This window comes from Oncorhynchus mykiss, chromosome 19 (genome assembly GCF_057628025.1).
Source record: "Oncorhynchus mykiss isolate SJ-2025 chromosome 19, ASM5762802v1, whole genome shotgun sequence".
NCBI lineage: Eukaryota > Metazoa > Chordata > Actinopteri > Salmoniformes > Salmonidae > Oncorhynchus > Oncorhynchus mykiss.
Window position 1 is genome coordinate 13,747,243 of NC_143040.1, and position 25,288 is coordinate 13,772,530.

Sequence of the window (25,288 nt, forward strand, 5' to 3'; positions counted from 1 at the left end):
GTCACACTAAGACTGGTGGGAGTCATATCATGTATTATATTATCATACTAAGGCTGGTGGGAGTCATATAATGTATTATATTATGAAACTAAGGCTGTTGGGAGTCATGTGGTGGCCTGTGTTGTGTTGATTTCACAATTTATCATCCACTGCGGATGACTGAAAAAGAGTTTCACTACCTAAAGTCACACAGACCCAGGACAGTGCAGGAGGAAGACACAGCTATAGATGTATATTAGAGTTGAGGTTAGATGTAGAAGTTACTGTATTTTATCAGCAGTGTGTTAAGATGTCAGAGGGAGTCTATGAAAACCCAGATGGATTTAATGACGATGAGCCTGATGCAATGAAGAACACAGACATTGATGGCCAATCATATGCCAACGTAAGAGCCTTCAAGCCCAGTCCAAGAGATGGAGTTGGTGCTTCAGGTAAGATTGCACGAACACACACACACACACACACACACACACACACACACACACACACACACACACACACACACACACACACACACACACACTACAGTGAGTGAGTGAGTGAGTGAGTGAGTGAGTGAGTGAGTGAGTGAGTGAGTGTGTGAGTGAGTGTGTGTGTGAGTGAGTGAGTGTGTGAGTGCGTGAGTGAGTGAGTGAGTGAGTGAGTGAGTGAGTGAGTGAGTGAGTGAGTGAGTGAGTGAGTGAGTGAGTGAGTGAGAACGTTGTCATAGTAGGTTGATGTTACATCACTTTCTCACAGATCCAGTTTTGATTTTTTTTTAAATCTCTCTCTCTTTCCATTACATTTTCAAATGCAAATAGTACTTGGCTTCTTTGATGCATCTACAGTTCTCATGGAATGACATCCATGAATCAAAACATACACTTTTAGGAACATGATTGGAAACTCTCTCTCTCTGTGTTTTTCTGGTAGTTTAGTTACTATGCTGATAAAGTCCTTCAGTATGTACTGTAACTCGCCACTGTGTATTTCCAACCTAGTCTCAAAACATGTTGTATTATTCTGTACGTATATCAGAGACACTCCATTTTAATATGATATATTACCTTTCATATGGTATGTATCAGTTTGTGGATGCCCATCAACCATGTTGTATGAATTGTTACAAATTACAATGTGTATGATATGTTACGAATTTGCAAAAACAAACAATATGTTACGAATGTCCTAAAGATATGAATTCTACTAACATTAGCAAGCTGGTAGTAATTACTATGTTGATGGTTGGATACAGTGGTACGGAGGAGAGGAGATAAGAGGATAGGAGGAGAGGAGATAGGAGGAGAGGAGAAAGGAGTAGATATGAGGAGGTGAGGAGATAGGTGGAGAGGAGAGACTAATTGAGATAGAGCCTTAGTGTCAGAAAGACACAGAGGAGGAAGAAGAAAATTAGAAGACAAATAATTGTTGTGTTTAGATTTAGAGGAGAGAATGTAGACATACTGTACTCTGTAAAATTATTCTTCATTATTTTTATTAGAAACATGTCATGTGATTTTGTAAAAAAGTGGGACCAATTATTAGCCTATGATTATCACTTTAATAATAAGAATAACAAAGCACAGATTAATAAATGAAGGAACAAAGTTCTTTGACAAGGTCGACCAGCTTCCTGATTGAATGTGATTGGATACTTAAATCTGTGTGACCTGGACACACACAGAGGGCAGAACATTACTGAGAGGAAACACTCACACTGTTTGGGATAGGGGGCAGCATTTTCACGTTCGGATGAAAAGCGTGCCCAGAGTAAACTTCCTGCTACTCAGTCCCAGAAGCTAATATATGCATATTATTAGTATTGTGGATAGAAAACACGCTGATGTTTCTAAAACTGTTTGAATGATGTCTGTGAGTATAACAGAACTCATATGGCAGGCAAAAACCTGAGAAAAAAATCCAACCAGGAAGTGGGAAATCTGAGGTTCATCGTTTTTCAAGTCATTGACTATCGAATATACAGTGTCTATGGGGTCATAATGCACTTTCTACGGCTTCCACTAGATGTCAACAGTCTTTAGAACCTTGTTTGAGGCTTCTACTGTGAAGAATGAGGGAAGGAGAGCTCTTTGAGTCAGGTGTCTGCCAGAGTGGCATGAGTTGATCATGCGCGCTCACGTGACAGCGACCTGCGTTCCACTGCAATTCTACAAACAAAGGAATTGTCCGGTTGAAACATTATTGAAGAGTTATGTTAAAAAATCCTAAAGATTGATTATATACGTTGTTTGACATGTTTCTACGGAATGTAACGGAACTTTTTTGAATTTTCGTCTGGACCTAGTGATCGCGGTTCATGAATTTAGATTTGTGAACTCTAGGCTCGAACAAGGAGGTATTTGGACAAAAATGATGGACTTTAACCGCTGTGTCAGATTTTTTTTTAAACTTTACAGAAAAAGCATAATCTGAGATCGGCGCTCAGAGCCTAAACCAGCCAAAAGAAATATCTGCCATTTTGCTCAGTCAACATTAGTCACAAATAGCATGATAAATATTCACTTACCTTTGATGATCTTCATCAGAATGCACTCCCAGGAATCGCAGTTCCACAATAAATGCTTGTTTTGTTCGATAATGTCCATCATTTATGTCCAATAGCTTCTTTTGTTAGGGCGTTTGGTAAACATATCCAAAAGCGCGATCTGGCCCAGTCGGACGAAACATTCAAAAAGTTATATTACAGGTCGAAGAAACTTGTCAAACTAAGTATAGAATCAATCTTCAGGATGTTTTTATCATAAAGGATCAATAATGTTCCAACCGGAGAATTCCATTGTCTGTTGAAAAGCCATGGAACGAGAGCTAACTCTCTCGTGACCACGCATCATGAGGCTGTGACACTCTGCCAGACCACTCACTCAAACAGCTCTCAACAGCTCTCATCCGGTCCCACTTCACACTACAAGCCTCATTCAAGTTTCTAAACACTGTTGACATCTAGACATCAACATTACCCATATCCCACTGTGTATTCCATAGGGCTGAGTTCAAAAACTACAAACCTTAGATTTACCACTCCCTGTTGGGATTTTTTCTCTGTTTTTTGCCTGACATATGAGTTCTGTTATACTCACAGACATCATTCAAACCGTTTTAGAAACTTCAGAGTGTTTTCTATACAATACTACTAATAATATGCATATATTAGCATCTGGGATCTTACATCTTACTCTGGGCACACATTTCATCCAAAAGTGAAAATGCTGCCCCCTATCCCAAAGAAGTTTTAACAGGATAGAAAACATAATATACTGTCCATTGTACAGTGTGTAGATAAATAAAGTACCAAAGTATATTTTAAGGGGGCAATTAGAATTAGCCTTTATATGGAGCAGTCTGAGGATATTTATGCTAATGTGGACAGGAAGAGCTATGAACAGGATACTGTGAACAGGAGCACAGATAAACAACCTGAATCTCAGAACACTGGTAAATACACCACAGTCATAGAGACACACGTGGAAGTTTAAACTAATGGTTATTCTCCTTCCACTTGCCGCATAAACAATTGTGCCTATGTTAATGTGATGAGTTTGGCCGATGCCTCATACCCCAAGGCTTCAAAAGTCAACTGAGTAAAATAAACTGCAACAAACAGATGATTAAATATTCAAAAACGGAATACAATGTGTCTTCCAAATATAGGTCTTACTTCACAAGGGAAAGCTTTGGAATTGATATACTTATGGAAAAGGATACATTAAATGCTAAATACTACATCTCCTAAATGAAACATTGTTCCTTTAAGACTAGAGGTTAAATGATCTGAAATGTTCGAGGCTCTGTATTTTAGGATGTTTACTAACTGCTGAAACATTAATTTTGATGTTCATAAAGTCCAATGCAAATCGCCAATGTGTATTTCCAACATGGTCTCATTGCATTTGTATTATTATGTACGTAAATCCGAGTCACAAGTCCCCCTCAACAGGAAGAGAGAAGGTGTGAGAAAACATCACTTTAAAAGTGTGATTGTGTCTCATTGATGCTATGTACAGTACCTGTGTCCACAGAGCCTGATAGCTCAGGGAAGAGACCCTTCCTAGTTGCTGCAGTGTGTCTGGGGCTGCTGTGTGTTCTACTGGCTGGGATCATAGGCCTGTCTGTCTACTGTAAGTCTGAAGTTATAATTCCTACAATTTACCAGCATTCACCTACAATTCACCAGATTATCTATTTAATTGATACACTTTGTTGTTGTTATAACAGATGGTGGGGTCTCTAAGAGCTTCTTAGCCTATAAGACCAACTCATCTGCAGCAATAGAACAGCTACAGACCAGCAACAACAACCTGACTAAAGAGAGAAACAAGATACAGACCAGTTACAACACAATGACTAAAGAGAGAGAAAACCTACAGACCAGCAACAACAACCTGACTAAAGAGAGAGACCAGATACAGACCAGTTACAGCACCCTGACTAAAGAGAGAGACCAGCTACAGACCAGTTACAACACCATGACTAAAGAGAGAGACAACCTACAGACCATTTACAACACCATGACTAAAGAGAGAGACCAGCTACAGACTGAGAGAGATTTTCTTAACTGGAGGCTTACCAATCTCAGTGAGTAAACCTACAGTAATTAATTATCATTAATCCCACACAACTGATCAAGAGTCTCTGTTCTTTCATTAAGTGTCCAGTGTGATAAATTGAAGGAAATTCATATTTTCATCAATATTTTCAAACCTGTCCTGAAGGCTGGCAGAAGTTTGAATCCAGTTGGTACTTCCTGTCTACTGAGTCCAAAACCTGGAAGGAGAGCAGACAGGACTGTTTGAAGAGAGGAGCAGACCTGGTGATCATAAACAGTGATAAGGAACAGGTGAGAGAAAGAGGGAGAGGGAGTGGGGATGGGTGTGCAAGGGGTAAATATGTTCAAACATAAACGTCAGTTAATTTATCTTTCTCAACAACAGACATTTCTCTTCAACCTCAAGAAGAGAGTCTGGATTGGTCTGACTGACTCTGTTAAGGAGGGGACCTGGAAATGGGTGGACGGCACTCCACTGACCACAAGGTGAGAGATGATAACTAATCTGTCAATACGGCTCCATTCAACCTTTTCTATACAGGTTACTGACATTGATGATAGCAGTCAATCCAGATAACTATAAAATGAAAAATGTCTACATATTATTTGGTATTATGATGTTGTAACTGTGATATCTGACTGTTTTTAACCCTGTAGGTACTGGTGTTAACCATGATATCTGACTGTTTTTAACCCTGTAGGTACTGATATTAACCATGATATCTGACTCTTTTTAACCCTGTAGGTACTGGTATTAACCATGATATCTGACTGTTTTTAACCCTGTAGGTACTGGTATTAACCATGATATCTGACTGTTTTTAACCCTGTAGGTACTGGTGTTAATCATGATATCTGACTGTTTTGAACCCAGTAGGTACTAGTATTAACCATGATATCTGATGGTTTTTAACCCTGTAGGTACTGGAATGACAAGCAGCCTGATAGTAAAGATCCTACTGGGGAGGAGGACTGTGTTGAGATACATACAGATTGGACTCCACTTAAGGCATGGAATGACATGTCATGTGACAGGAAACTCAACTGGATTTGTGAGAAAGTGTTTTAACATCACCATGACAACGTACTATAACACATACAGCAGTTTATAGTTTACACAACTTTATTCTTCATTCTCTCTCTCTCTCTCTCTCTCTCTCTCACACACACTCACACACACACACACTCTCTCTCTCTCTCTATCACACTTACACACATTTTCACACACACACGCACACACAAACACATGCAGGTACACACACGCATTCAAATGCACCTATTGTTGTAATAGTTTGTTGTATCATATTAATAAAATTCCTACTTTTTTCCTGTTTGTAGCTTCCTGTGTACCAGTAGTAATGTTTGACATATCATCAGAGTCAACAGGAAGTTAGTACATTTGACAAAAAATGTTCAATTAAAATATATTCTGCAGATATTTACATGCTCCAATTGAGGCCTGGTGATAACACTCTCAACAGTACCAAACCACCATTACATACACTGTATAGGAAGGAGTTGACTGTATCACCAATCAATGAGTGTAGTAGAGATATCAAAGGGTGTTACTAAGTCATCTTTGACTGTCAGTCTTTGTTGTCAAGTCACATACAATATCAAATGCTCATATTTGACTGATGTTCCCTTTTAAGGGTCCCAAAAGAGTGAAGTGGATGTTTTCAGTTGTTCAAACAGATGTCACTCAACATCTCATCCTCACTGGTTAAGACTACCCACCCTCAAAATCCACTTGTTGCAGTTTGTAGTGTCACATCTATTGTCTGGACATTATAATGACCCATGTTTGTAGTCCTGGACCTCCTGAACATGTTGATGTATATTTGGGAGTAAACAGAGGGTCCAAATCAGCAGAGAGGTGAAAGGAAGGAGGAGTTCTGGAAACTCCCTGAATTATCTTGGGGCTGTTAAATATGATATTTAATATATGTTAACAACTAGTCTTTATTCTCCACTTCCCCTCTATGATCTATATCTTCCTGGTATGATAGTGTCCTGTCCATCATCACAAATAGCAAGTCCCATTCCCTGGGCAGGAGGACTGTGTAGAGATGTACTCTGGACAAGATGACCATGTAGAGACATGGAATAATTTATATTGTTCTGCAGAAAATGCTTTAACAATAACCACTGTAACAATCTCTCACACTCACACAACTACACACGCAAGTTTTCAAACTTGTAAACATTTTTGTATTATCATAGCCACAACTTCCCGTGAAATGTTGTTGTTTCTTCCATAGAGTTAACAGCTACAGCAGTCACACAGACAGAGACACACTGATGACTCAGAGACAGAGATATCACAAGAAGAAGAGACTTAACGTCTAGAGGGCCTGCAGTTGACGTACGACGCCTCCAGGCAGCCATGTTGGAAGACCACCACATTAATTCTAGAACAAGATACTTAATGTACAGTTCGGGGGGACACGACTCCCCATCCTTGGAAAAATATGATTTTTCTCCACAATATATCAATGTAAACATAACTATGGAACATCAATAATATTAATAATACGCAATGAAAGCACTTGTGCTGATCATAGACACTTAATAGCGTGTTTTTAAGTTTCAAAAGATTGTCACACCTCGCCCTTTGCCACACAATGGTTTAATCCACAGCATCCCACAACTTAGCAGTGTTACATGATGCAGGTACTGTGCATGTGTGGGAATCTGACAGTCTGTTTTTGGTGGCTGACCTCCAGTAAGTAGTTCAAACAAAGGATATGTTAGACATTTCTTTACTTCTCCCACTCAATACAAGAAAACACATTTATAACCGTCACCAGTCTTCATTTTCGCTGCATCAACTTACAGATCACTCTCTATGTTAGCTAGCGGTAAGCTGATGATTGCCAGCTAGCTACAGTAACATCAACCAGTTTTTGCAGCTATTTGAATATGAGTCAATGAGAGAAGCTAGCAATGCAATGTACTGTTCCTTAGCTGGCAAAGTAACAGAGGGTTCATGTCTACCGTCTGAAAGGCCCTCAATGCACGTAACTAACGTGAGGTTGATCCAATCTCACCATAGCGATTTTGTTTTATGTTGGCAGGGTTCACACACAAAATAGCTACATTTGCAGAGCTAGCGCGCAAACTAAAAAAACAAATAGCTAACAAGCTAGCTAGTACCTATTACATTTATGTGGTGTCGTCAAAGATGGAATCTTTGCTAACATCAGTTTATTCCAAGATTAGCATGCAGCTGTAGTGCTTCGAAGTCCCTGTGATAAGGTTTGCGATAAACTGAACTCCCAAATGAACAGAACTACACTCTCTTCTACCATTGTCTTAAATATCTTTAATGGTCTCGTTGCAAAAGGTAAATTGTCGCTAGGGGACTTGGAAGCACCCGTGTGCCGATCTTGGAGTAAACTGACGATAGCAAAGATTATAGCAAACACCACAGAAACGGAACTGGTGCTTGCTAGCTCTGCAAGTTCAGCTATTGTTGGAAGCCAGCCAATATTAAACATAAACTATATTAAAAGTACAAAACGTTGCAGCATACGTTGTGTAAATGGTGAACTCATACAGCTGTCATCCCTTGTCACTGCAATCCGTTTCACATTTGCCAGCTGACTAGCTAGCTTCCTTTTAGATCGAAGCCCAACTAGAATGATAGAAGATGATGATAGAAGAACATCTATAATGATAGAAGATGATAGATGATGATGGCAGCAAGCCAGGTAGAAAAATGGCAGAGAAAAGACGGACATCAAGAGTATTTTTCAGAAACCAAAACGCAAAGTAAGAACCCCCTACTAGCCTAATATCTCAGACTTGTTGATAAAATGTTCATAAGAAAGAAGTGAAATGATAATGGGAATGTTTCACAATGATGTCATTAGGCAGAGCAGGCTACAGATGGCACACATACAGTAGAGCTGGGGACAGATGGGCAGGGACAGACTGGCAGAGACAGACTGGCAGGGACAGATGGGCAGGGACAGACTGGCAGAGACAGGGAGTCTCAGGTAAGTTTGTTGAGTCTTTGTTTGGCAACATTATGAAAGGTTCTCTCTTTTTTAGACTTGTAAAATTGGGACATAATTGGAAAATGCCATGGATACCCCCACTCTCAACTTAAACTGGTGACTGAACTAAGATTCGTTAAAGGCAATGGTATTGCGGTTGTGATTAATTATGTAGTTTTGGGTACCAGTAGTTAGGAGTATGGCCAACACCTTATTTATTTTCTTGGAGGCAGACTGTGAGTCAGTGAGGGTGGTGAAACAGAAAGAGCCACGGAGAGAGACTTCACAGGACAATATCACAGCCACGGCAGGACCAGGTGTCAACCTTGTTGCCAGCAGCACCAGTATAAGAGACAGTGGCACGCCATTGTCCAGTTACCTCAGTGATGGCACAAAACCATATCAGCCACACACACAATTTATAGAACCACAAACTCTTGCCAACAGAGTGTTGAGGTTTCAAGAGAGATGGTTTTGCGATTTCCCCTGGCTACATTATAATCCATCAATGAAAGGAGTGTTGTGTTTTCACTGTAGCCAAGGGTTTTCAAGCCAGCCATCTTTTGGCCAAAGAGCGGATGTTGCCTTCATTAGTGCAAGATTTAGGAACGGGTGGAAAAGCCATTGAATAATTCACAGCACATCAAAACAGCCAAACCCACCGCCACTGTGTAACGGTAACAGCACACCAGCTAAATCCAATCAGTGTCCAGTTATCCAGCGCGTGGGGTAAACAGTAGAAATGACGAAAGCTACCTTGCACTGTATGAGAAAGCAACAACATTGATTGACTCCATTGAGTCCATTGAGACACACTCAAGACGATTTTCTGGCAAAGCAGTGGATCACTATAGGGCAGTATTTTTTAAAGTGTTGGACGGAGTGGAGGTTCAGTTTGACGACCGTTTTGAACAGGACAGTCTAAACATTCTGTAAAAGTTGGAAAGAGAGCTTCTCACGGGGGAGTTGGATGAGTCTCTAGATCAGTACCCTGAGCTGAACATAGATTCTCTTTCAGTGCAGATCCCTCTCTTTGCAACAAATACCCCTGTAGCAGCAGTGGAGAGGCAGCAGACGTCCTTGGGAGGCTTCCAGTGGAGGTGCCGGGGGTTGGTTGACCAAGTTGAGGTGCTGAACAGAATTCTGTTTGTGGTACCAGTGTCTTCATGTGAGGCTGAGAGAAGTTTCAGTGCACTCCGTAGGTTAAAGACTTGGCTACGGGCCAGCAGGGGCCAAGAGAGACTGAACGGCGTAGTTGTCTGTAATGTACATTAAGACAGGCTGGATAGTCTCGAGGGAAAATATCTGCCAGCAATTTGTTGGATCCTTTGAAACCTACAAACATATGTTTGTTTATTTTGTTCAGTAGTGTGTATAGCAGTGGTTCTCAACCTTTTTGGGGTACTGGAACCCCTGCATATTTTGAGGCAAGGTGGGCAAGGTTTTGAGTGGTCCTCAGGGACCCCCACCACCTCTATATTATATGTAAAGTTACTGTAATCCTTGTGGTGCTGAATACGTTCATTACACTTTTCACGGCCCCTTTACAATTACACCAGGGACCCCTAGGGGTCCATTGACCCCTGTTTGTGAACCCCTGCTGTATAGTGTGATATTTGTGCTTTTGTTTAGTAGTTTTCAGTTTTTAGTACATGACAGTACACTTACTAATTATTTATATTATGTTATTTTATTTAAAATTGTATACATTGTGTCACATACTTGTCCATAGCTGCTGTTTGAAGGGTTGAGACACTGACTGAACAATAAATATGTATTTTTGAAGGACATTTTGGTTGATTTATTTGGGTTATTCATTGAAGTAGTTATTTTGCTTTTACAACTGTACTTATTCTGAGCTTTCTGTTCTACTGTAGTAGACTCAGGCCAGTGGCACATATTTAATGACTATATAAATGTATCAGAAAAAGTCAAATAAAAAGGTTTACGGAGACCAACTTTGTGATGGTTCTCAATGGAGATGATTTTAGATGAGATCACACCATGTTCATTGTATTTATGAAAACTGCACCCATACACAGTGTACCATTGCCACCTACTGGCCTTATCTTGGTATTGCTGGTTGTAAATACAAATACCTGCATACATACTGGACTGATAAGAAACACTGCTATAACTATTATTAGTTGTAGTATTATAATGGTTTAAACATTTGAACAAGTTGGGACAACCCTTCAGTTAACTACTGTACCTATCAATTATCCAGATGTAGTAATTATGGTTCCTCAATATATATTTAACATATTACAACGTAGGCTATGTGTTACAGCAGGAATTGCCCCCCCCCTCAGGAATTGCTCTTGAGAAAATGTAATGTAATTGTCCAATCCAAAGTTGATATCAGCTTTTGCCCCTGCAGTAGACCGACATAGAAAGAAAGACCCTGACATTGCTAAATATGTCAAAGGTCATCTATACTGAACCAGATATGAACAAGAATGTCAAGTTTGACAGAGGTGAGATGGAGGAGAGGATTGTGGATATCTACGTCAGCGCAGACACCCTGAGACATAAATGTCTCTTGTATGTGTCCACAGAGCTTGATTGCTCAGTGAAGAGACCCTTCCTAGTTGCTGCAGTGTTTCTGGGGCTGTGTGTGTTCTACTAGCTGGGATCATAGGCCTGTCGGTCTACTGTGAGTTTGTGTCTAAGTTCATTGCTTATCACATAGTTGTAAGAAGTACAGGCTACTAAGCCTATTTAACTTGTGTTTTACCTAGTAATTATGTGTTTATACTTTATAGATAACAGAGACAAAGATTCTGAGGATAAAAGGAACAACTTGTCAGAGTTTTCCCTTAATAAGACCAACACAACTGAAGAAAGAGACCAGCTACAGACCAGATACAACAACCTGACTGAAGAGAGTGACCAGCTACAGACCAGATACAACAACCTGACTGAAGAGAGAGACCAGCTACAGACCAGATACAACAACCAGACTAAAGAGAGAGACCAGCTACAGACCAGATACAACAACCTGACTGAAGAGAGAGACCAGCTACAGACCAGATACAACAACCTGACTAAAGAGAAAGGCCATATTCAGTCAAAGATTTTTGAGATATAAACTGATAAATTAGAAGTAAAATCAACAATAACTATATATCAATGGGTTTATGAGTATAGAGATAATGGCTAAGTGTCTCAATGTTTTCACCTTTGCTGAGAGAGAGGAGAGAGGAGAGAGAGAGAGGTGGAACAAGTATACTTTTCATCAGTACACTAATATGTTTGCATTATTTTATAAATATACCAATTGTGACATAAGCTTTATCTTTCTCGACAACAGACATTTGTCTTCAACCTCCACATGAGAGCCTGGATTGGTCTGACTCACTCTGTTACTGAGGGGACCTGGAAGTGTTACGGTGCGTGAATGAGGACCCAAAAGCGAATTAACGTAAACAGAGCTTCTTTAATAACAAAACATACGTAGGCTCAGATGGACCGGCAGATTCCGACAGGACAGGACAAGGTTGCAGCAAACATGACGATAGTCTGGTTCAGGCATGAATAACACAAACAAGAATCCGACAAGGACAGAAACAAAAACAGAGAGAGATATAGAGGACTAATCAGAGGGAAAAAGGGAACAGGTGGGAAAAGGGGTGACGAGGTAGTTAGGAGGAGACAAGGAACAGCTGGGGGAAAGAGGGGGAGAAAAGGTAACCTAATAACGACCAGCAGAGGGAGACAGGGTGAAGGGAAAGGACAGAAACAAGACACAACATGACAATACATGACAGTACCCCCCCACTCACCGAGCGCCTCCTGGCGCACTCGAGGAGGAAACCTGGCGGCAACGGAGGAAATCATCGATCAGCGCACGGTCCAGCACGTCCCGAGAGGGAACCCAACTCCTCTCCTCAGGACCGTACCCCTCCCAATCTACTAGGTACTGATGACCACGGCCCCGAGGACGCATGTCCAAAATCCTACGGACCCTGTAGATGGGTGCGCCCTCGACAAGGATGGGGGGGGGGGGGGAAGACGAGCGGGGGCGCGAAGAACGGGCTTGACACAGGAGACATGGAAGACCGGGTGGACGCGACGAAGATATCGCGGAAGAAGAAGTCGAACTGCGACAGGATTAATGATCTGGGAAATACGGAACGGACCAATGAACCGCGGGGTCAACTTGCGAGAAGCGGTCTTAAGGGGAAGGTTCTGAGTGGAGAGCCAAACTCTCTGACCGCGACAATATCTAGGACTCTTAGTTCTACGCTTATTAGCAGCCCTCACAGTCTGCGCCCTATAACGGCAAAGTGCAGACCTGACCCTCTTCCAGGTGCGCTCGCAACGTTGGACAAAAGCCTGAGCGGAGGGGACGCTGGACTCGGCGAACTGAGATGAGAACAGCGGAGGCTGGTACCCGAGGCTACTCTGAAAAGGAGATAGCCCGGTCGCAGACGAAGGAAGCGAGTTGTGGGCGTATTCTGCCCAGGGGAGCTGTTCTGACCAAGACGCAGGGTTGCGAAAAGAAAGACTGCGTAAGATGCGACCAATAGTCTGATTGGCCCGTTCTGCTTGACCGTTAGACTGGGGGTGAAAGCCGGAAGAGAGACTGACGGAAGCCCCAATCAAACGGCAAAACTCCCTCCAAAATTGAGACGTGAATTGCGGACCTCTGTCCGAAACGACGTCTGACGGAAGGCCATGAATTCTGAAAACATTCTCGATGATGATTTGTGCCGTCTCTTTAGCAGAAGGAAGCTTAGCAAGGGGAATAAAATGAGCCGCCTTAGAGAACCTGTCGACAACCGTAAGAATAACAGTCTTCCCCGCTGACGAAGGCAGTCCGGTGACAAAATCTAAGGCGATGTGAGACCACGGTCGAGAGGGAATGGGAAGCGGCCTGAGACGGCCGGCAGGAGGGGAGTTACCGGACTTAGTCTGCGCGCAGACCGAACAAGCAGCCACGAAGCGACGCGTGTCATGCTCCCGGGTGGGCCACCAAAAACGCTGGCGAATGGAAGCAAGCGTACCCCGAACGCCAGGGTGGCCGGCTAACTTGGCAGAGTGAGCCCACTGAAGAACGGCCAGACGAGTAGGAACGGGAACGAAAAGAAGGTTCCTGGGACAAGCGCGCGGCGACGGAGTTTGAGTGAGTGCTTGCTTTACCTGCCTCTCAATTCCCCAGACAGTCAACCCGACAACACGCCCCTCAGGGAGAATCCCCTCGGGGTCAGTGGAGGCTACTGAAGAACTGAAGAGACGAGATAAAGCATCAGGCTTGGTGTTCTTAGAGCCCGGACGATAAGAAATCACGAACTCGAAACGAGCGAAAAACAGCGCCCAGCGCGCCTGACGCGCATTAAGTCGTTTGGCAGAACGGATGTACTCAAGGTTCCTATGGTCAGTCCAAACGACAAAAGGAACGGTCACCCCCTCCAACCACTGTCGCCATTCGCCTAGGGCTAAGCGGATGGCGAGCAGTTTGCGGTTTCCCACATCATAGTTACGTTCCGACGGCGACAGGCGATGAGAAAAATACGCGCAAGGGTGGACCTTGTCGTCAGAGAGAGAGCGCTGAGAAAGAATGGCTCCCACGCCCACCTCTGACGCGTCAACCTCGACCACGAACTGTCTAGAGACGTCAGGTGTAACAAGGATAGGAGCGGATGTAAAACGATTCTTGAGGAGATCAAAAGCTCCCTGGGCGGAAACGGACCACTTAAAGCACGTCTTGACAGAAGTAAGGGCTGTGAGAGGAGCTGCCACCTGACCGAAATTACGGATGAAACGACGATAGAAGTTCGCGAAGCCGAGAAAGCGCTGCAGCTCGACGCGTGACTTAGGGACGGGCCAATCAATGACAGCCTGGACCTTAGCGGGATCCATCTTAATGCCTTCAGCGGAAATAACAGAACCGAGAAATGTGACGGAGGAGGCATGAAAAGTGCACTTCTCAGCCTTCACAAAAAGACAATTCTCTAAAAGGCGCTGGAGGACACGTCGAACGTGCTGAACATGAATCTGGAGTGACGGTGAAAAAATCAGGATATCGTCAAGGTAAACGAAAACAAAGATGTTCAGCATGTCTCTCAGGACATCATTGACTAATGCCTGAAAGACAGCTGGAGCGTTAGCGAGGCCGAAAGGAAGAACCCGGTATTCAAAGTGCCCTAACGGAGTGTTAAACGCCGTCTTCCACTCGTCCCCCTCCCTGATGCGCACGAGATGGTAAGCGTTACGAAGGTCCAACTTAGTGAAAAACCTGGCTCCCTGCAGGATCTCGAAGGCTGAAGACATAAGAGGAAGCGGATAACGATTCTTCACTGTTATGTCATTCAGCCCTCGATAATCTATGCAGGGGCGCAGAGACCCGTCCTTCTTCTTGACAAAAAAAACCCCCGCTCCGGCGGGAGAGGAGGAGGGGACTATGGTACCGGCGTCAAGAGCTACAGACAAATAATCTTTGAGAGCCTTACGTTCGGGAGCCGACAGAGAGTATAGTCTACCCCGGGGGGGAGTGGTTCCCGGAAGGAGATCAATACTACAATCATACGACCGGTGTGGAGGAAGAGAGGTGGCCCTGGACCGACTGAACACCGTGCGCAGATCGTGATATTCCTCCGGCACCCCTGTCAAATCACCAGGCTCCTCCTGTGAAGAAGAGACAGAGGAAACAGGGGGGATAGCAGACATTAAACATTTCACATGACAAGAGACGTTCCAGGAGAGGATAGAATTACTAGACCAATTAATAGAAGGATTATGACAAACTAGCCAGGGATGGCCCAAAACAACAGGTGTAAAAGGTGAACGAAAAATTAAAAAATAAATGGTTTCGCTATGATTACCAGAGACAGTGAGGGTTAAAGGTAGCGTCTCACGCTGAATCCTGGGGAGAGGACTACCATCCAAAGCGAACAAGGCCGTGGGCTCCCTTAACTGTCTGAGAGGAATGTCATGTTCCCGAGCCCAGGTCTCGTCCATAAAACAGCCCTCCGCCCCAGAGTCTATCAAGGCACTGCAGGAAGCTGACGAACCGGTCCAGCGTAGATGGACCGACAAGGTAGTGCAGGATCTTGAAGGAGAGACAGGAGTAGTAGCGCTCACCAGTAGCCCTCCGCTTACTGATGAGCTCTGGCTTTTACTGGACATGAAGTGACAAAATGACCAGCGGAACCGCAATAGAGACAGAGGCGGTTGGTGATTCTCCGTTCCCTCTCCTTAGTCGAGATGCGGATACCTCCCAGCTGCATAGGCTCAGCACCCATAGCCGGCAGAGGAAGATGGTAGTGATGCGGAGAGGGGGGCAACGGAGAACGCGAGCTCCTTTCCACGAGCTCGGTGACGAAGATCAACCCGTCGCTCTATGCGAATAGCGAGTTCAATCAAGGAATCCACGCTGGAAGGAACCTCCCGGGAGAGAATCTCATCCTTTACCTCCGCACGGAGACCCTCCAGAAAACGAGCGAGCAAAGCCGGCTCGTTCCAGTCACTGGAGGCAGCAAGAGTGCGAAACTCAATAGAGTAGTCTGTTATGGATCGATTACCTTGACATAGGGAAGACAGGACCCTGGAAGCTTCCTCCCCAAAAACAGAACGATCAAAAACCCGTATCATCTCCTCCTTAAAGTCCTGATACTGGTTAGTACACTCAGCCCTTGCCTCCCAGATTGCCGTGCCCCACTCACGAGCCCGTCCAGTAAGGAGAGATATGACGTAGGCGATACGAGCTGTGCTCCTGGAGTAAGTGTTGGGCTGGAGAGAAAACACAATATCACACTGGGTGAGGAACGAGCGGCATTCAGTGGGCTCCCCAGAGTAACACGGCGGGTTATTGATTCTGGGCTCCGGAGATTCGAAAGCCCTGGAAGTGGCCGGTGGATCGAGGCAGAGATGGTGAATCTGTTCTGTGAGGTTGGAGACTTGGGCGGACACGGTCTCAACGGCATGTCGAGCAGCAGACAATTCCTGCTCGTGTCTGCCTAGCATCGCTCCCTGGATCTCGACGGCTGAGTGGAGAGGATCCGAAGTCGCTGGGTCCATTCTTGGTCGGATTCTTCTGTTACGGTGCGTGAATGAGGACCCAAAAGCGAATTAACGTAAACAGAGCTTCTTTAATAACAAAACATACGTAGGCTCAGATGGACCGGCAGATTCCGACAGGACAGGACAAGGTTGCAGCAAACATGACGATAGTCTGGTTCAGGCATGAATAACACAAACAAGAATCCGACAAGGACAGAAACAAAAACAGAGAGAGATATAGAGGACTAATCAGAGGGAAAAAGGGAACAGGTGGGAAAAGGGGTGACGAGGTAGTTAGGAGGAGACAAGGAACAGCTGGGGGAAAGAGGGGGAGAAAAGGTAACCTAATAACGACCAGCAGAGGGAGACAGGGTGAAGGGAAAGGACAGAAACAAGACACAACATGACAATACATGACAGGAAGTGGGTGGACGGCACATCACTGACCACAGGGTGAGAGATTTGACCATTTTAGCAGGTGAAATTGAGACAAAAAACAAATACATTTTGCTTCCAATCATGTTCAGAAAAATGTATGTTTCGACTCATTAATGTCATTCATTGAGAACTATAGATGTATTTTAGAAACCAGGTAATATTTACATATGAAAAGGTTAACTAAATGTGTTGATGGCCCATTCTTGCTAATTTTATGATCATCTTTCTTTAAAACTGTAAAAACATAGGACTATGTGTATAATTGAGAAGGATGTTTGTACCACAGTGTCTGACTGTGTGGTTCTCTGTGTTGTTTAGGTACTGGAGGACAGGACAGCCCGATGATAGTGGGCAAGAGGACTATTGAGGTATACAATGGACAAGATGACCCTGTAAAGACATGGAATGATGACAAATGTGGCACAAATCTCAACTGGATCTGTGAGAAAGAGGTGTAACAATAACCCACAGTAACAAACAGTCCCTCTCTCTCCCCCTTTCTCTCTCCCTTTCTCTCTCTCTCCCTCTAATGGTTGGATAAGGTCCTGAATGGTTAGGTGATGATTCCACCTAGTGGTTAAAGTGAGAGATGAACTCACCATAGAAGTGAAATAGTGGTATGACAGACTGTCTCAAAACACATTGAAGAACAGAATCCTAGGGGACTGACCTTGGTCCCTCTCCTCTAATAGGGTTGAAAGGAGGAGAGGAGATAAAGTCTTAGTGTCAGAGAGCCATAAAGAAGGAATAAGAAAATAAAGAGACAAATAAGACAATTAATTGTTGTGTTTAGATTTAGAGGAGAGTATGTAAACATACTGTACTCTAGAAAATGATTCTTCTTTATTTTTATTAGAAACATGTCATGTGATTTGCAATAGACTTGTGCTTAGTAAAAGAAAATTGGGACCAATTATTAACCAATGCTTATCACTTTAATGATATGAATAACAAAGTCACTTTTGAATAAAAGGAACAGTTGTCTTTAACAAGGTATACCAGCTTCCTGATTGAATGAGATTGAATACTGAGAGGGCACACTCACACACACACAAACAATGCTAATGAAAGGTGAGAATGACTCACAACCTTCACTGTACAAGGGACAACGTGTAGATGACCAAGGACCTGTCTGCTACACACTCATCATGGTGTCTAATGGGGTCTCCACCCTCTCCCTCTCTGTTCTGTCTGTGAACCACAGCAAGTGACAGGATGTGTCACGGCTCTATCCACCAATAAGAAACAGACCCGTGTGTCCTTAATGGCACCCTATTCTCTATATAGTGCACTACGTAGGGAAATAGGATGCCATTTGGCCACCAGTTACTGAGGGAGAGAGACCAGTTACTGAGGAGGAGAGACCAGTAACTGAGGGAGAGAGAGCTGTTACTGAAGGACAGAGACCATTTAAAGAGTGAGGGAGACCAGTTACTAAGGATCAGATACCAGTTAAAGAGAGAGAGACCAGTTAAAGAGGCAGAGAGACCAGTTACTGAGGGACAGAGACCAGATACTGAGGGACAGAGACCAGTTACAGAAGGAAAGAGACCAGTTACAGAAGGAAAGAGACCAGTTACTGAAAGAGAGAGACCAGTTACTGAAAGAGAGAGACCAGTTACTGAAGGAGAGAGACCAGTTACAGAAGGAAAGAGACCAGTTACAGAGGGAGAGATACAATGTACAGAAGGAGAGAGACCAGTTACAGAAGGAGAGAGACCAGGTACATAGGGAGAGAGACCAGTTACAGAGGGAGAGAGACCAGTTACAGAGGGAGAGAGACCAGTTACAGATGGAGAGAGAACCGTTACTGAAGCAGAGAGACCATTTACTAAGGGAGAGAGACCAGTTACTGAGGGAGAGAGACCAGTTACTGAGGGAGAGAGACCAGTTACTGAGGGAGAGAGGCCAGTTGCTGAGGGAGAGAGGCTAGTTACTGAGGAACAGAAACCAGTTTAAGAGTGAGAGAGACCAGTTATTGAGGGACAGAGAGCAATTAGAGTGAGAGAGACCAGTTACTGAGGCATAGAGACAAGTTACTGAGGGAGAGAGACAAGGTACAGAGGCAGAGAGACCAGTTACTGAGGCAGAGAGACCAGTTACTGAGGCAGAGAGACCAGTTACTGAAGGAGAGAGACCAGTTTTTTTATTTCAAAAAAATTATTCACCTGTATTTAACCAGGTAAGCTAGTTGAGAACATGTTCTCATTTACAACTGTGACCTGGACAAGATAAAGCAAAGCAGAGGGACACAAACAACAACACATAGATACACATGGAATGAACAGGCGTACAGTCAATAACACAATAGAAAAAAGAAAGTCTATACAGTGTGTGGAAATGGCGTGAGGTGGTAAGGCAATAAATAGGCCATAGTTACTGAGGCAGAGAGACCTATCATTGAAGGAGAGAGACCAGTTACTGAGGGAGAGAGACCATTTACTGAGGAAGGGAGACCACCTTTCAGCAGGACAATAAGCTAAAACACAGTTTGACCAAGACAACACTGAATGTTCCTGAGTGGCCTTGTTACAGTTTTGACTTAAATTGGCTTGATAATCTATGGAAATACTTGAAAATGTCTGTTTAGCAATGATCAACAATCAACTTGACAGAGCTTGAATTTAAAAATAAATAAAAAAAAAATGGGCAAATATTGCACAATCTATGTGTAGAAAGCTCTTAGAGACTTACCCAGGAAGACTCACAGCTGTAATCACCGCCAAAGTTGCTTCTACAAAGTATTGACTCAGGGGTATGAACACTTATTTTTTTGCATTTAATTTTCAATACATGTGCAAACATTTTTAAAACATGTTTTCAATTTCTTATGATGGGGTATTGTGTGTAGATGGGTGAGACAAATAATCAATTTAATCAATTTTTAATTCAGACTGTAACAAAACAAAATGTGGAATAAGTCGAGGGGTGTGAATATTTTCTGAAAGCGCTGTACTTATCAAGCATGTTTCCACAGTGTCTGACTCGCTGCTTCTCTGTGTTGTTAACCATCTAGGTACAGGTATCTATCCAAATGCAATAATCTGGGTCCTTGCTGGAGAGGAGGACTATGCTGGGAGAACACAGAAACATGTGAGTGAGAATCTTCACTGGATTTGCGAGAAAGTGGTTGAACATCACCATGACAACAGACTGTGACACATACAGCAGCCTAGTGCACACAACCTCCTCCTCCTGTCTCTCTCTCGCTCCAATTTCATCATTTAACAGAGCGACTTACAGTAATGAGCAGTGGCGTAAAGTACTTAAGAAAAAATACTTTAGAGTACTACTAAAGTCATTTTTGGGGTATCTGTCCTTTACTATTTATATTTTTGACAACCTTTACTTCACTTCACTTTACTTCAATACTTTTTACTACATACATTTTCCCTGACAACTTGCACATTCATCTTCTGCACATCTATCACTCCAGTGTTAATGCTAAATTGTAATTATTTTCGCCACTCTGGACTCTTTATTGCCTTACCTCCCTAATCTTACTACATTTACACATACTGTATGTATATCTATTGTGATATTGACTGTACGTTTGTTTATCCCACATGCAACTCCGTGTTGTTTGTGTCGGACTGCTTTGCTTCATCTTGGCCAGGTTGCAGTTGTAAATGAGAACTTGTTATCAACTGGCCTACCTGGTTAAATAAAGGTGGGGGGAAAAAAACTAAAGTACTCATTACATTTTGAATACTTGGCAGAACAGGAAAAATTGTGAAACACGTGGTCATCCTAACTGCATATATTCTGGCAGATTTCCAGTACATTAGACACAACATGAGATCAGTACATTAGACACAACATGAGATCAGTACATTAGACACAACATGTGGCCAGCAGCATACCACCCTGCATACCACTGCTGGTTTGCTTCTGAAGCTAAGCAGGGTTGGTCCTGGTCAGTACCTGGATGGGAGACCAGATGCTGCTAGAAGTGGTGTTGGAGGGCCAGTAGGAGGCACCCCTTCCTCTGGTCTAAAAAAAGAAATATCCCAATTCCCCAGGGCAGTGATTGTACCCTACACTGCCCTGTGTAGGGTGCAGTCTTTCGGATGGGACTTTAAATGGGTCTCCTGACTCTCTGAAAGATCCCATGGCACTTATTGTAAGAGTAGGGGTGTTTACCCTGGCTAAATTCCCAATCTTGCCCTTGAACTGTCACCCAGTTAACAATTGACTCATTCATCCCCCTCCTCTCCCCTGTAACTATTCCCCAGGTTGTTGCTGCAAATGAGAATGTGTTCTCAGTCAACTTACCTGGTAAAGTAATGGATAAATAAAAATAGGACATTAGACACAACATGAGGTCAGGACATTACACACAACATGAACAGGAGATGAAAATGCCCTGACCACAATGTTCATCACCTTCCTCTTTTGACATTTCCCTTTTATTCTGTGGATGAAGTCATAAACAGTTAGTCAAAGACTCAGAGCAGAGATAGGTACAGTAAAGAAACAGACACAGGGGCAACTATATTACCAGAAAACACAGTAAGTTGTTGGAGAGGTCATCTATGCTGAGCCAGATATGAACAAGAAGGTCACATTTGACAGAGGTCAGATGGAGGAGAGGATTGTGGATATCTACGTCAGTGCAGACACCCTGAGAGACGGTGAGACCAGCACCAAGAGAGAAAAGACAGCAGACACTGCTCCTAATAATGGACCAGGAGACCAGCACTCAGGTGACACACACACACACACACACACACACACACACACACACACACACACACACACACACACACACACACACACACACACACACACACACACACACACACACACACACACACACACACACACACAAAACATAAAATAATATGGAATGTGTCCACAGAGCCTGATAGCTCAGGGAAGAGACCCTTCCTAGTTGCTGCAGTGTTTCTGGGGCTGCTGTATGTTCTCCTACTGGCTGGGATCATAGGCCTGTCTGTCTACTGTGAGTTTGTGTCCAAGTTCATTGATTATCACCCAGTTATATAGAGGTGCTGGTTACTAAGCCAATTTACCTGGTGTTTAACCTAGTAACTATGTGTTTATACTTTATAGATAACAGAGCCATCAAAGATTCTGAGGATAAAAGGATCAACTTGTCACAGAGTTTTTCCCTTTATAAGACTAACACAACTGCAGAGAGAGACCAGCTACAGACCAGTTACAACAACCTGACTGAAGAGAGAGACCAGCTACAGACCAGATACAACAACCTGACTACAGAGAGAGACAGGCTTCAGAATTTGCTTTGTGGTCAGTGAGCTGGTTTTCATACCTTTCTTTATTATAAAGTACATTTTTCATTGAGATCCAGTGACTGATGGAAAATAAAATGTGAAGTTTATTGTATTGTATCACATTGTATCAGTGTTGTGTCGTCAAACAGAAAAAACATGTTGTTCAGACGGATGGAAGAAGTTTGAATGCAGTTGTTACTTCCTGTCTACTGAGGAGAAAACCTGGGAGAAGAGCAGACAGGACTGTCTGGAGAGAGGAACAGACCTGGTGATCATAAACAGCAAAGAGGAACAGGTGAGAGGAGATAGCACGAAAGAGAAGGTTGAGGGGGGGGGGGGGGATATAGGTCTGTCAGGGGTAGATATGGTCAAACAATGAGCTTCAAAAGTATTGGGACTTTGACAAATATTTTTTGATGGGGCTTTGTGCTCCAGCACTTTGGATTTGGAACGACACAATGTCTATGAGGTTGACGGGCAGACTGACAGCTTTCAGTTTATGGGATTTGTGCATCTTTAACTTTCTCACTCATCATTATTGACAATTCATTCAGCACTATCCGTAGTCATGGTAGCATCCACATTTATGTGGAAGTGTTTATAAAACACAATATATACTTATTTACATGTAACGTTACTCCAAATCGACACAATACATTATTAACCATTCATTTCTATTGGGCACAAAATAATGTGAAACACAACCAAAACTAATTGCAAATTCATCCAACACGTTTGTAGAGTCACAAGCTAGATGTAGTCATTGCATGCTAGGAATATGGGACCAAATACTAAACACTTTGACTACTTTAATACACATATAAGTGAATTTGTCCTAATTCTTTTGGTCCCCTACAATGGGGGACGATGTACAAACAGTGATGTCATTTCTAAACGGTTCACTCGATATGGATGACAAAACCCGAAACTGAAAGCTGACGGTCCGTACTTTAACCTTTAACCTTTAATGTGTCATTTCAATTCCGAAGTGCTGAAGTACAGAGCCAAAACAACAAAAAATGTGTCAGTTTCCCAAAACTTTTGGAGCTTACTCAACGCAGTGTATATTGTATCTTTCTCAACCATAGGAGTTTCTCTTCCACTTCAAGAAGAGAGTCTGGATTGGTCTGACTGACAGAGAGACAGAGGAGACCTGGAAATGGGTGGATGGAACACCACTGACCACAGAGTAAGAGATGTTATGTCACGACTTCCGCCGAAGTCAGCTCCTCTCCTTGTTCGGGCGGCGTTCGGCGATCGACGTCAATGGGCTTTCTAGCCATTGCTGCTCCATTTCTCATATGTCCATTTGTGTTTTCTTGTTCCATACACACCTGGTTTTCATTCCATAATCACACTGCATGTATTTAGTTCTCTGTTCTCCTCCATGTATTTGTGTGTAATTGTTTATTGTTATGTGGATATTGTCAGGTGCCATACTTGTGTTATCCTCTGTTTTTTTGGCACGTTTATGTTTTTATGTGCTGTTCTTTTTGGACTGGAATTAAAGTGTGCCTGTTTACTACACTCTGATCTCCTGCACCTGACTTCGCCTCCGTATATACCCCTAACATGATAACTATTCTCGCAATAATGCTCCAATGAAAATGTTTCTATACAGGTTATTATCGTTGATTATAGCAGTCAACAAAGATATCTTTAGTTATGTATATTATAATGTACATTATTTAGGATTGTAATGTTCTAACTGTGAAATCTCACGGTTTTTAACCCTGTAGGTACTGGTATTAACTGTGATATCTGACTGTTTTTAACCCTGTAGGTACTGGTATAAACCATGATATCTGACCGTTTTTAACCCTGTAGGTACTGGTATTAACCATGATATCTGACTGTTTTTTAACTCTGTATGTACTCGTATTAACCATGATATCTGACTGTTTTTAACCCTGTAGGTACTGGTATGACCCACAGCCTGATAATGCAGGTTCTACTGGGGAGGACGACTGTGTTGAGATACACAAAGATCAGAGTCCTCTAAAGGCATGGAATGACTTGTCATGTGGCAGCAAACTGAACTGGATTTGTGAGAAAGTGGTTTAACATCACCATACTGTAACACATTCATTCTCTCTCTCACTCACTCTCATTCTCACTCTTTCTCTCTCTCTCTCTCTCTCTCTCTCTCTCTCTCTCTCTCTCTCTCACACTCTTTCTCTCTCTCTCTCTCTCACTCTTTATTTCTCTCTCTCTCACACTCACTTCCATTCTCTAGTTCATATCTTCCTGGTATGATCGTGTCCTGTCCATCGTCACAAATAGCAAGTGCCAGGCTGCACACACTGGACAGCTCTCATAGAGAGATAGTGGTAGACTATGGAGATGTCTGTGTCCACTGTTTATATCAATGAAGATGTTAGAGGAATACAGTGTGTTTTAGGGGACCAGTTTCACAATAGAGCCCATCTATTTGAATGAATTTACTATATATTTGAACTACTTTTACTTATGCTTCACTATAATCTTAAAGAAAATAGTGTACTTTTATACCATATATTTTCCATGACACCCAGAAGTGCTCATTACATTTTGAATGCTTAGCAGGACAGGAACATTGTCAAATTCACACACTTATCAACAGAAAATCCCTGGTCATCCATACTGCCTCTGATCTGGTGGACTCACTAAACTCACATGCTTCGTTTGTAAATTATGTCTGAGTGTTGGAGTCAGCCCCTGGCTATCCTTAAATAAAAATAAAACTATTCAAATCGTGCCATCTGGTTTGCTTAATTTAGGAATTTTAAGTGATTTATACTTTTACTTTTACCTTTGATACTTGTATCTTTAAAACCTCATTTTTTAAAAACTTTTACTCAAGTATGGCAATTGGGTACTTTTTCCCCCACTGCTTCTTAGGTTAAATGATCAACTCATCTGCAAAGAGAGACCAGCTACAGACCAGCTACAACACCCTCACTAAAGAGAGAGAGAGCATCTACAGACCAGTTACAACACATTGCAACAGAGAAAGACCAGCTACAGACCAGTTACAACACCCAGACTAAAGAGAAAGACCAGCTACA

At 42.8% G+C, this 25,288-nt stretch overlaps 2 protein-coding genes across 3 annotated transcripts; both read left to right on the forward strand.

Moving 5' to 3' along the window:
• The first annotated feature begins 165 nt into the window (after positions 1–165).
• Positions 166–5,876, forward strand: LOC110497265 (uncharacterized). 2 transcript variants are annotated; one of them, XM_090210150.1, is made up of 6 exons: positions 166–431; positions 4,002–4,115; positions 4,213–4,572; positions 4,710–4,834; positions 4,929–5,029; positions 5,465–5,876. In XM_090210150.1, exons 1-6 carry the CDS (start codon positions 290–292, stop codon positions 5,610–5,612), a joined length of 990 nt encoding a protein of 329 aa, XP_090066276.1. In that variant the 5' UTR covers positions 166–289; the 3' UTR covers positions 5,613–5,876. The 2 variants fall into 2 exon arrangements, with proteins under 2 accessions (XP_090066276.1, XP_090066277.1); XM_090210151.1 differs by having other exon boundaries at positions 4,017–4,115.
• A 5,087-nt stretch (positions 5,877–10,963) lies between these two features.
• Positions 10,964–23,768, forward strand: LOC149975001 (uncharacterized). Its single transcript, XM_090211822.1, has 7 exons — positions 10,964–11,021; positions 17,305–17,427; positions 21,504–21,692; positions 21,848–21,949; positions 22,060–22,257; positions 22,391–22,536; positions 23,330–23,768. Exons 1-7 carry the CDS (start codon positions 10,964–10,966, stop codon positions 23,432–23,434), a joined length of 921 nt encoding a protein of 306 aa, XP_090067948.1. The 3' UTR covers positions 23,435–23,768.
• The last annotated feature ends 1,520 nt before the right edge of the window (positions 23,769–25,288 follow it).